At 46.0% G+C, this 12,989-nt stretch overlaps 1 protein-coding gene across 1 annotated transcript in view; it reads right to left on the bottom strand.

Moving 5' to 3' along the window:
• The window catches only part of MAP2K2 (mitogen-activated protein kinase kinase 2), a 43,079-nt gene that overhangs the window by 23,806 nt on the left and 6,284 nt on the right, over positions 1–12,989 (bottom strand). Inside the window, exons 2-3 of the mRNA XM_035118435.3 lie at positions 3,941–4,151; positions 2,524–2,670 (exon numbers count right to left, since the gene is read on the bottom strand). Coding sequence (XP_034974326.1) covers positions 2,524–2,670; positions 3,941–4,151 — 358 coding nt within the window. The remainder of the gene's footprint in view (positions 1–2,523; positions 2,671–3,940; positions 4,152–12,989) is intronic.

Below are 12,989 nucleotides of genomic sequence, written 5' to 3'. Positions count from 1 at the left end.
TAAAACTTCCTGTGATTGTTAAGGGGGTTGTTTTCCATCTTTGTATTATGTATATATATGGTATGACTATGTGTATTCCATGAATTGTTGGGTGTTCTGTATGAATCTGTTTACTATTTTATACTTTAGCTAATGTTTTGCATAATTTATTAATGGTATAATGTATTTATGTTTTTATATGTGTTGTGGTTTGCTTGGAGACCTTTGGGTAGCAAACAATTGATAAGTCTAAATGTTATTGCAGCTTTTACTACTAGTACCACTACTGTTAATAGCAGTTGCCCATTGTGGTTCAGGCTGCGCATTATTTCGGTGTCACTTAAATTTGACAAAATGCAGAATTCACAGCATACCAATGATCACCAAACAAGTCACCAAATGGCAGCAGCTCCCGTAAACTATGTAGAAGGAACCAAAGCAATAGGGAGATGACCTCCCTCTCGCTGCCAGATCCTGCACTAGATCTGCACTCGCCTTCCATTTGACACAACTGGCCAACATCTCTCAAGGTCTACTGTAAGAACCGACCTATTTGCAGAGATCTGCAAGCAAGGCACTAACCTCACCTTCAGGATAGGCAAGCGGCTGGCAGGAACAAGGGTGCTACTTTTTTCTGTTGTGGCATTTCCGAATACTGAATATCTGCCCTAAGCATATTTGCCTGGCACCCAAGTTACCTCATTACAAGGCAAATAAAAGCTGCTTCTCTGTTTCTCTCTCTTTCTCTTAACAGAATGGAGGGACTAATGTTGACCTTTGTTTCATAGATGCTCTTAGTTCTGCTGCTGCTGTACCATCATTGCCTATCATTAAAAAAACAAAACACTTGTGTATGCATATATGTGTATGAGTAAGCCATCTTGGCCATTATTTTGATTGAGAGGTAGGACATATCTTAAGAAAATAAAACAAAGCACCAGTGTCCTTTGCCATCCACTAAATCAATGCCTCACAACACTGGAGACATGTAAGCAAGCCAAAGCGATTCTCAAACATTCTATTTTATCCACCTTGCCCACAGCATACATTACTTTATACAGTGGTACCTCTACTTACGAATAACTCTACTTACTAATGTTTCTACTTACGAATGGAGCTCTGTCCGCCATCTTGGATGCAGTTTAGATAGGATTTCTTCTACTCACGAATTTTTAGATAGGGTTGCTTCTACTTACGAATTTTTTCTCCCAATGCATTCCTATGGGATTTGACTTACAAAATTTTTCGACTTACGAATGTGCGTTCGGAACGCATTAAATTCGTAAGTAGAGGTACCACTGTACAAATCTCTGCTATGTTACGATTCTTAAAATGAAACAAAGCTAAAAATACACCATCTGAAAGAGAGAATGTAGCAGATGGCCCTGATCTTGCCTCACAAAAAAGTTGACGAAGTTCGCTCTTGTCTGCAGAATGTATTGAGAGATCACAAATACAGCCCACAGAAGTGCATTCCAAACCTCTGAAACGGCAATTTGAGAAGATGCCACTTCTTGCAGAAACTGATCTGGTCTCTGAACAAGCTGGAACTTGAAGTAGGGCCTCCCCAGCTGACCTTAAGGGTCAGGGAGGTTCATGAGAATAGCCACTCCCACAAGGTTCCCAAGACCTTTAAGGTAAAAGTCAACTCCTTGAGTTGAGCCCAGAAACTTACAGTTAACCAATTTAATCTCATCTTATTTATTATTACTATTGTTACTAATAATAGTAATACTTGCAATTTACACCCTACCCTGCCTCCCAAAAGACCCCAGGGTGGCATCGGTGACCGTTTCCAAATCATCTTCATTAGGCATTTGCATGCATATGGATAACGTTGAAAGGCTCAGAAACAAGAAAAACCTATCGTTATCTTCCACATGTAATTAATTCTACACCACTATGAAGAAGATCCCCATCTTGAGGGGATGGCTCAAGGCCTACCAGAACATGGGCCACCGGTTCCAGAACCAGCAGAAAAGTACAAAGGGGGTAGGGAAAAGGTGAGAAGCTCGGGATGTTTGGGCTGCAGCAGTAAATTAAGCCATCACGAGAAGGGGAGAGATATGGCTTGATCAAATGGAGAAAGAACCTGGTTACAAGTATAAGCAAAAGTCAAGACTGGAAAACACACTGGCACCTATTTAACCCCCAAGGTTACTGCTGGTGTCTGGGAATCAGACACATTCTCTTCATTCTGTGCGAGGCTTGCTTCTAGAAAAATAACCTGGTGCTGGCAGCTAGGATTTAACACACACACACACACACACACACACCCAGCACTAGGAACTTCTTCGGGGTTATATAATTAAGAGCAGGAATTTTAAAAAAGACATGGAGTGCCAGGCACGCAACAAGCAGCCACTGCAGAAACCCAGAGGAAAACACAACAATTGTTACACATTCAATTCAAGAACGTTATGCTGCTTCTGCATGTCCTAGATCGAAGGATTAGCTACAGTCAGAGGCTGATGCTCTGACTGGTGCTGGACAGTATATCCGTCTTGCTTAAGAAGGTGGGAGAGAAAAACAACACTGACTTACCATATGCTCCATACAGATGCTTATCTCCCCATCGCTGTAGAAGGCGCCATAGAAACCCACAATGTATGGAGAGTTACACTCGTGAAGCACCTGGAGCTCGCGGATTATCTGGTTTCGGATGGCAGGCTTGATCTCCAGGTGAATCAGCTGTGGAGAGAAAAGGGAGGGGGTGGGGAACAAAGGAACGAAGGGCATAAAAGGCTGCACCAAGAACTATTTCCATATTGCCACCCAAAGGCACTTTAAAGAGAAACTCCAACCTCTTTTTATAGTCAGCTGCACATCACCAATTGCAAACCGTGGGAAGAAGAGGGGGAAACTATAAGTTGTTTCAGGAATGGTTCACCGTGAGGAGAAAGCCAACAAACTGAAGGAGGACTGATGGCAAAAAAGTGCATTATTGGCTGTATTGCACCAAATGTGTCATGGCAATTTTTAGAGACAGGTAAATAAAAAATTGTCCAGTATCAACTGCATTAAAGCTTCTGGGATAGCTTGAAAAAGATCTGAATTTGTATCTTTCTAGTGTCTTTAATCAGTTTGTTTGTTGTACAGGGCCCCCCATCAGTGGGGAACATAAAAGCCTCCCCCCCGCCCCTTTATGCCACCGTTCTGACTATTTCCGGGTCCAAAAGGACCCATGTGCCAGCATTTGCGTGTCAATTGGACGCACCTATAATGGTTGCCACCTGTATATATATTGCATGCATCCACCCCACCCCACCCAAATTGAGCTTGTCAGGGTAGCATACAATGGTTCACCCTCCTTGAGTTTGTCTTCTCAGCAATCTCATGGAATATGTTTGGTTGAGATAAGAGTGGCTCACTTCATAGCTGAGTGGGTATTCGAATGCAGTCCTGGTCTGATACTATAACTTGTTGCCCTGTTTTCTTTTACACACACACCTGTCTCCAAATTCAGGTAGGTAGCCGTGTTGGTCTGATGCAGTTGAAATAAATAAAAAATTGTCCAGTAGCACCTTAGAGACCAACGAAGTTTGTTCTGGGCATAAGCTTTCATGTGCATGCACATGAAGCTTTAATGCAGTGGTACCGTGGTTTACGAACTTAATCCGTTCCGGAAGTCCATTCATAAACCAAAGCGTTCTTAAACCAAAGCGTGCTTTCCCATAGCAGCGGGGGACTCAATTTACAAATGGAACACATTCAACATGTTCTGCTTCCAAGGCAAAGTTCACAAACCAAAACACCTACTTCCGGGTTTGCAGCGTTCTTAATCCAAGTTGTTTATAAACTAAGCTGTTCTTAAACCAACTCAGGCTACATACCTGCTAGATTTGGCTTGCCCCCACAGAACTCTCATCATAGGCTTACTGGTTATGGCTCAACTGTTTCTTGCCACCTCTGCAGATGCCCCCAAACATTTGGTCACATTGGATGAGACCCTCCTCCTCACCTTCCGTGCCATGATTAGCCCTGAGGGTTTGTGTTGTACTTTGGTGACCACTCCACCATTACCGGCTCCCAGCTCAGAAATCCTCTCAAAATCGTCATCTTTCAGCTCTCCAACTTTGGCCTTCTGGGTGAGAAAAGCCTCCAACCGTTTCTTCTGCTGCTCGTCCAGTTCCAGTTCTTCCAGTTTCTTCTGGAGGTCAACAAGATGTGCTCTTAAAGGAAAGATGGCAGGAAACTGTTGAGTCTCCCAGGATTCCCAATCTGTCCCACTGCTTCTACCAAAGCCTGAGAAGTGAGACTATTTGCTGGCCATAGATTAATCCCCTGGGCCTTGCATATAAATTACCATGGCAAACCACTCTTGGTTGTCACAACCCTCAAAATTGTGGTGATGGAGTCTAGGGATTTTCACTATGTGAGATTGGCTTCTAACTGTTTCCTAGGAAACTGAACAACTATCAACTTATTTGGTAGTATTCGTGAAGGGGCTTATCTAGCGAGACAACATGTAAGGAAATTCAGTGATCTCTCTCCAGCTGTGTGTGCTGAGTTGCAACCCACTCCCTGACAATGGCATGAAGGTGTAAAGGCGATCCCATGTTACCCTTTGTGGTGAAGGACAGCTGCTTCGGAGAGAGAGCCTTTTATCCCCCTTTTCTTGCCCAACTGCTGCCAGTTGAGCCTTACTCTCTAGCATACCCTCCTTGTGTGTTTTGTGCATTAAGGGTGCATTCTGACATTCCCATAGCAGCAGCAGCTCTTCTGCAAAGGTCGAATTTATTCTTCCTAAGAAGCAGCCCTCAACGCCATTGTCTAGGCTTCCTGATCAGATCTCACTTTCTACACCAACTGCCTCCCCCGCAAAATCTGATTCTCTGAAGTCAGAATGCAAAGCCTACATTTGGATCCCTAGAAACAATTCTCACTCCAAGGCAACCCTCTTAAACGTACCCAGCCCCTCTGCCAAAGCTCCCCCCTTCATCACAACTCATGACAAATCTCTAGCCAAGCATTTCCCACATACTCCTCCCTTAGGAACCTATAAAGCTACCTTGTACTGAGTCAGACTATTGGTCTCTCTGGCTCAGTATTGTCCGGACTGGTACCAGCAGCATAAGATTTCAGTCCTACCTGAAGCCTGAACCCAGGACCTTCTGCATGCAAGGCAGAGATGCTCTACCTCTCTGCTATGGCCCTTGCCTTCAACTCACTTTTTGACTTCCTCTACCCCATTCCCATTTCATCGCGCGAAAGGCTGGACTGGATGAATCTCAAGCCGGATTTAAGATTGCCAGAAGAAATATCAACAACCTCAGATATGCAGATGACACAACTTGGATGGCAGAAAGTGAGGAGGAATTAAAGAACCTCTTAAGAGGAGAGCACAAAATATGGTCTGAAGCTCAACTTCAAAAAAACAAAGATCATGGCCACTGGTCCCATCACCTCCTGGCAAATAGAAGGGGAAGAAATGGAGGCAGTGAGAGAGTTTACTTTCTTGGGCTCCATGATCACTGCAGGTGGTTACTAGAGATGTAAAATTTCCAGAAATTTTGAAGCTCGGAAAAAAACCATTTTTCCCGGGGGGGGGACGACGAATTTTTTTGGAAAAATTAAAAAAATGCTACATTAGCACTTCTTTTTTCTTTTCCAGATTGAAAGTCATTCTGTTACTTTAGAAACATAAAATATAACTATGGACAATTTTAATGGGCATAAAATTATCACAGCTAGCATATTAAAAATATAGTGTATCCAAACAGGAACTGAAATTAACTTGTCATTCATCATTCATCACGGTTTGCTATGCAACATGCTTACTCCACCTCCCATGTTTTGCCCATGAGACCTTATGGATTTCTTCACACTGACGTGTGTGGTCTGTTAACCACTTTAGCTACCGGTACTTAAATTAGTTTATGCTTAAATTAGTTTATTTCACTTTTTAAAGACTTTTACAGCATTTAATGTTCAAAATATTTTCATTTCTTTTTTACCCTTTCATAACACTTCTCTGACAGCACATATACTTTCAGGCCCTTTTTGTTGCTCTATATTTTCTTCCAGTGCTTTGAGGCCTAGTGAAGAGGAAGAGAACCAATGCATACCACATGCTTGCAAAAACAAAACTTAAACCAACTTAAACCATTTTATTTTCTGGTGACAACAGCACCTCCTAAAGGAAGAAATGTATCTTGTCTTGCATTGGAGAGTTCTGTTTGTAACCTGACTTGCTTGTCCTCACAGAAATTAGAATAATCTGATACCATACATATTTTTAAAAAATGATTTATAAAATATTTGAACCCCTTATCTTAAAATATTTTATTCATCATGTTAAATTAAAACATTCCATAATCTGTTTTTTATTTCTTCAATTTTTTAATTTTTTGGAAAAAAAACAAAAAAGGCTTCAGGAAAAAAATGGGGGGAAACCGCCGCCGCCCCCCGCCCCCCGAATTTTTTGAGGTTTTCTCCTTCACATCTCTAGCATCGCTTGGGATAAAAGCGATGACAAACCTAGAAAGCATCTTAAAAAGCAGAGATATCACCTTGCCGACAAAGGTCCATATAGTTAAAGCTATGGTTTCCTAAGTAGTGATGTATGGAAGTGAGAGCTGGACCATAAAGAAGGCTGATCACCAAAGAAGAGAAGCCTCCCTGGAAAAGACCCTGATGTTGGGAAAGATGGAGGGCACTAGGAGAAGGGGACGACAGAGGACGAGATGGTTGGACAGTGTTCTCGAAGCCACCAGCATGAGTCTGACCAAGCTGCGGGAGGCAGTGGAAGACAGGAGTGCCTGGCGTGCTCTGGTCCATGGGGTCACAAAGAGTTGGACATGACTAAACGACTAAACAACAACAGCCCCATTCCTTGCCTCATCCCCCTCCCCATATCTTTATTATGCATACATTCTCTACCCTGCCACCTTCCCAACCAACTGCTTCCATACACAGTCTTACAGCACCATATAGACACGTCTCTCCTTCCCAGTTCTTGACCCCCCCCCAAATACTCAACCCTGCCCAATTCATTTCTTTGACAGTGTTTTCTTCTAAATCACTTTCTGTTGCCCTTCCTCTCTCCAGTGATATTAGCGTAACAGGGCTAGTCTCTTCCCCAGAAAACGTTATTTGCCTCAACACACCTAGTTGAGCCCCATATATGGCTCTCTTTGAACAGCATTCCACCCACAGCTTCTGGATAGCCAACACCTGTCATTTCAGGTAGTAATCGCTGGGGGAAATAACAGAGAGGGGTAAACTGAGAAATTCTATTAATAACAATACATCTACCCCTAATCTTAGATGGGCTGTAAGTCATCAGCGTAGCTGTAAGTTATGAAAAGCAGGGCTTTTCCTTCATTTTCATTGTGATTAAATGTCTGCCATATCACAATAAAGCAAAAAGTGCAGAAGCTTAACCAGATAAAAACATACTACGAATGAGATTTTTTCACTGCCCAAGACCTTTTAAGATACACAAAAAAGATGTTATTACTTAGAGAAAGTCCAAAGGTCCCAAGTCAGAAGTTAGCATCATCCATATCTACCAATTATTTGGCGATCAGACCATAAAGAAGGCTGATCGCCAAAGAATTGATGCTTTTGAATTATGGTGCTGGAGGAAACTCTTGAGAGTCCCATGGACTGCAAGAAGATCAAACCTATCCATTCTGAAGGAAATCAGCCCTGAGTGCTCACTGGAAGGACAGATCCTGAAGCTGAGGCTCCAATACTTTGGCCACCTTATGAGAAGAGAAAACTCCCTGGAAAAGACCCTGATGTTGGAAAAGATGGAGGGCACAAGGAGGATGGGACGGCAGAGGACAAGATGGTTGGACAGTGTTCTTGAAGCTACGAACATGAGTCTGACCAAACTGCGGGAGGCAGTGGAAGACAGGAGTGCCTGGCGTGCTCTGGTCCATGGGGTCCCAAAGAGTCGGGCACGACTAAACGACTAAACAACCACCACAACATATCTACCAACATTCTCTTGGTGGTCACTGTAAGGATGTTTTTTGATAGATGTTCAATAAAGATGTACCAGATGATATAAACAGAGCCCAGCAAGTCTTGACTCATAAGCAATTTAAATGGACGAGTAATGTTTTCAATGCAATGCTCTATAAGGTTTGACAGCATTGGTCTCTACAGAGAAGTCCTGAACTGTTTTCCAATGAGAAGCTATAGCAGATGAAACACAAGGCCTTTTCTATTGTCGTGCCCTTCTCCCTAAGGTCGCTCATACCACCAACTTACTCCAGTGAGCTTCTTAAAAAAAAAAAATGAAACAAATCCTAAGAACATACCGGTACGACACTATCTTACACTGAGCCAGGCCACAGGTCCAGCTGATACTTGTTTACCCCAGGGCTGGGGCCCTCCAGATCTTGCTGGACTCCAACTTCCATCAACCTTAGTCAGCATGGCCAATGGTCAGGTATGATGGGAGCAGACCCTGTCATCACCATCTGAGGCCCTTCGTCACATGCCCCCTTCGTCAGCTGCAGTGGCTCCTCGTTTGTGGAATGCTCTTCCTAGGGAAGCTCACCTGGCACCTTCATTACGTATCTTTAGGCGCTAGGCAAAAATAGTCCTTTTCTCCCAGGCCTTTGATTCATTAAACCACCTATGGCCTTTTAACTGCGCTTTGATCCTTGGATGAATGGCGGTATAGAAATTTAAGAAATAACAAATAAAATAAGGCTCTACAAGGTATTCTACATCAGCTGGCAGCGGCTTTCCATGGTAATATTTCCTATTCCTACCTGGAAAGATCAGGTGTTGTACCCAGGATACTCAACATACAAAGCATGTGCTCTACCACTGAACTGTGTCCTCAGAGCAAACACCACTAAGTACAGTGGGACCAGTGTTAGAAACTCAATACAGACTTTAATCACCAAATGGCACCTTAAACCCTAGGTTACGGTCGCCACAATGGAATGTCTAGTCCAGTGGTCCCCAAACTAAGGCCTGGGGGCTGGATGCGGCCCAATCACCTTCTAAATCCGGCCACGGACAGTCCGGGAATCAGCATGTTTTTACATGAGTAGAATGTGTCCTTTTACTGTATTTAAAATGCATCTCAGGGTTATTTGTGGGGCATAGGGATTTGTTCATTTTCCCAAAAAAATATTGTCCGGCCCCCCACAAGGTCCGAGGGACAGTGGACCGGCCCCCTGCTGAAAAAGTTTCCTGACCCCTGGTCTAGTTGCTTTTTTTCATTTACAATGAAGTTAATGACCACCTTCACGTGGTCGGTCACAATTGGACTCATGCCAGTCACAAAACGCGCCTGGTGCTTGGCTAGTTTCTAACACTGAGTGAGACACACCTCTAAGCAAGAATGTGTGAAATTACACTGTTAAGAAAGCCTTTCTATTCCACACAAAGCAGAGCACGGTGCAACTGTGTGTGTCTTATTTGGTTGCTCTCATCAATGCTATTCTTTTGGCTTCACTACTGCTGAGTGTCAGGACGCGGGTGACGCTGTGGTCTAAACCACAAAGCCTAGGGGGCTTGCCAATTGGAAGGTCGGCAGTTTGAATCCCCGCAATGGGGTGAGCTCCTGTTGCTATGGTCCCTGCTCCTGCCAACCTAGCAGTTTGAAAGCACGTCAAAGTGCAAGTAGATAAATAGGTGCTGCTCCGGTGGGAAGGTAAACAGTGTTTCCGTGCGCTGCTCTGGTTCACCCGGAAGCTGTACGCCGGCTCCCTTGGCCAATAAATTGAGATGAGCGCCGCAACCCCAGAGTCGTCCGTGACTGGACCTAATGGTCAGTGGTCCCTTTATCTTTTACTGCTGGCTGTTAAAACTGTAAAATAGATACAGCATTAATGCAATACGTCCTGGTGGACTTTTAAGAGAGTAGAAAGGCAGTAAATCCACCTTAAAATGAAAATAAACTCCCTCTCCCCCTCCGCCAAAGGGAGAATGGAGAAATGAGAAAATAGACAGTACATTTCAAGCCAGCCTCCCTGGGATCCTAGTCACTTGCTCTTAAGTTATCTGTTCCTGTACATTTTTCATGCCCTCTCGCAACTTACATAAAAGACTTGCTGGTTTAAGTGTTACATTACCTTAATTCTCAGCATTCCGAAATGTGCTACCATCTAACCCCAGCCCTGCAAGGTATCAATCTATCCAGCTCTCTTTTAACACCACTCCCTCTTCAATCTGAGCCACCCTTCCCAGAGGGCTATACCCAGCCTCTCATACATCTCTCTACACCTCTATAAATGAACTCCATGACACCCTTTTAACCACCACCTTTCCTAGGAAACTACCTTACAACTAGGTCATACCATTGCTCAGTTTTTGCCTGCAGCCACTGACAGAGGCTCTCCAGAATTTCAGGCAGGGGACATTCCCAGCCTCACTTGGGGATACTGGCAATTCAACCATCCTACCTTGGGGATGCTGGGGACCTTCAGCATGCAGAGCCTGCAGCTCCCGCCCTCTCTTAGCCAACACTACCAATCCATTCTCTTCCCCAGACTTCCTTCCTCATGTGAATTTGCTCCTTCAAACATTTAATCATAGAACTGTAGAGTTGGAAGGGCCCCCAAGGGCCTTCCAGTCCAATGCAATGCAGGAATCCTGTCCCTGGGTGGGCACAAACCACCAACCTTCTGGTTTAAAAGCCAGACACCCTGACCCATTGTGGCCTGGGAGACCTGGATCAGAGAGGATGCTTGCCTGGAATGACAAACTCTCACTAAGAAAACCACTTTCAGCTCCTCTACCTCCATACACTGCCTTCCCTTCTGCCTCAGTTCCGTCAACATTCAACCCACCCCCAACCTATTCAGGAACACATGCCATTTCAATACCAGTGGCACTAAGAATAGGTGCCCTTTAAACGCCAAACATTATTCAACCCAAACCCTGGTCTCCTCCTGTGAGGGACAGGGGATATCGCGAAGTCCCTCCCCTCCTGAGTTCAAGCCCGTCCCCGAGCAAAGGGGAAAGCAGGGAGAGTTCCGATTCCAGTGGGGAAGCAGGAAGTCGTGTCCGAGGCTCAGGCAAGGTAGAGGAGCCAGGGTCCCAGGTGGGACAGGAAAGGGCAAGTAAGGGGGGAAGACCCATCCCCCCAACTCCAGAATTACGCAGGAAGAGGAGGGGCAAGAGGATGGGTCTGCCAAAGCTTTTGTGTTGGAGAAAGACGCGCCAAAAGCCATTAGGAGGTTCTGAAACCGACTGACAACATCGCTCCGTGTAAATAGCAATGACTTGAGCACTGTAAATACGCAGCACCAATAAAAGAATAAAATGCAGAGATGCGTAGCGTCGTTACTCTGAAGTAGTCCACTCCGGCCACTGTGACAGCAACCTCCTAATCATTTTTGGGCTACTTTGGAGTTGCCGGGATGAGCGTGTCAGAGGCGGAGAAGTGGCGGCAGATCGCTGAGCAAGCCCAGCTAGAACTGCAACAGCTGTCGCTGCAGGCGCAGGGAGAATTGAAGGCAGCTAAAGAGGAGACTAAGAAGGTCCAGGACGACCGGCTACAACTTGCGGAACAGGTGAGAGAGCTCCAGGAAAAAGAGCAGCATTTAAGGGCGGTGGCGGTAGACCTCCAAAACAAGCTGGATGCAGAGAAAAACAAGGCGGGAGGGGCACCCCAAGTCCAAGTGCTGCCAGGAAGGAGAGCCGGGACCCTAGTAAGCAAGTTCAATGGAGACCCGAAGGAGTTTCAGGGCTTTGAGACTGAGATTGTGTATGCTCTTGAGCTGCACCACGATGAGTTCCCTGATGATGAGCACAGAGTAGCGTTTATTGTGGAGCACCTTACAGGGGCGGCCAGGGAGTGGCTAAGACCGTTAATTGCAACAAGGAATCCTTGCATGAAGAATGTCAAACTATTTCTAGAAGGTTTGAAAACGATGTATTCGTCCGATAGTCATATGGACCAGACTAAGGAGGAACTTCATAATTTACGCCAAGGAAATATGACAGTTCGCGCGTATTGGGCGAAATTCACCATGCTGGTGCACAGATTGGGGTGGGATCTGGAGTCTGCCCCAATGCAAGCGGCGTTTTACTTGGGGTTGCATGAGGAGGTGAAGGATGAGCTCTCGAGAGGTCCAAAGCCCAGTAATATGGATCAACTGAGCAAAGCGGCTCTGGCGGTGGGGGTGAGGCAGGAATCCAGATGGAGCGACAAGCAAGCAACGCGCGCAAAGCGGGCTTGGTTCCCACGGTCGCAGGAGAAGCCACTCCCTCAACAACCCTTTCAAGCCACGCCTGGGGCCAGTCAGGACCAGGAACCCATGCAGATTGATAGCGCGCGCGCGCGGGCTTTTCAAACCCCAGCGGCGCCAAGACGCAAGGAGGGAAGGGGTGGGAATTGCTTTCTCTGCAACTCCCCCCAGCATCTCGTCAGAGACTGCCCACATCGCAGGGAGTGGCAAGGAAAGGCGGGAACGGTTGTGCCCTCCCCCACTGACGCAGCACCACAGCAGGGAAACGGGAAAGCCTGGCTGCAGGAGACAAGGGGCGGCAGCCAGGCACAGTCAGCAGACAACAGCCCCAGCCCACCCACCCGCACAGAGAGGAGCAGAGCCAGCCCACCCCTCCCAGAGCAGGAGTGGTTCTAGAAGTGACGCTCACGCTCCCAAATGGCTATCCATTGACGGTCCTCGCCCTAATTGACAGTGGTGCCTCAGCCAACTTCTTCTCGAGAAACTTTGCAGAAGAGCACCAGATCCAGCTTCTGCAGCTGGATTTTCCTCTGCACGTGGCAACCATTGACGGCAGAGAGCTGCTGGGAGGGGCCATCACTCATCAAACCCCCCCCATGAGAATGACGGTGGGAAGGCACTCAGAGACACTGGCATTCAACGTCACCACCATCTCAGACCCCCCAATCGTTTTGGGCATGAGCTGGCTGGCGCGCCACGACCCCTCCATAAGTTGGCATCAGAGATGCATCACTTTTGGATCGGACTTTTGCCTGGAACATTGCATGCAGCACCAACCAGGGGAGGGGCCTCCGATAGCCACGGTGGCCACCATGCACGTCAAAGGGGGTGAGGCGATACCCA

The sequence above is a fragment of the Zootoca vivipara genome, chromosome 6 (assembly GCF_965207765.1).
Source record: "Zootoca vivipara chromosome 6, rZooViv2.hap1.1, whole genome shotgun sequence".
Lineage (NCBI taxonomy): Eukaryota > Metazoa > Chordata > Lepidosauria > Squamata > Lacertidae > Zootoca > Zootoca vivipara.
Note: the sequence above shows the minus strand (reverse complement) of the source record. Positions and strands in the feature narration are given on the sequence as shown.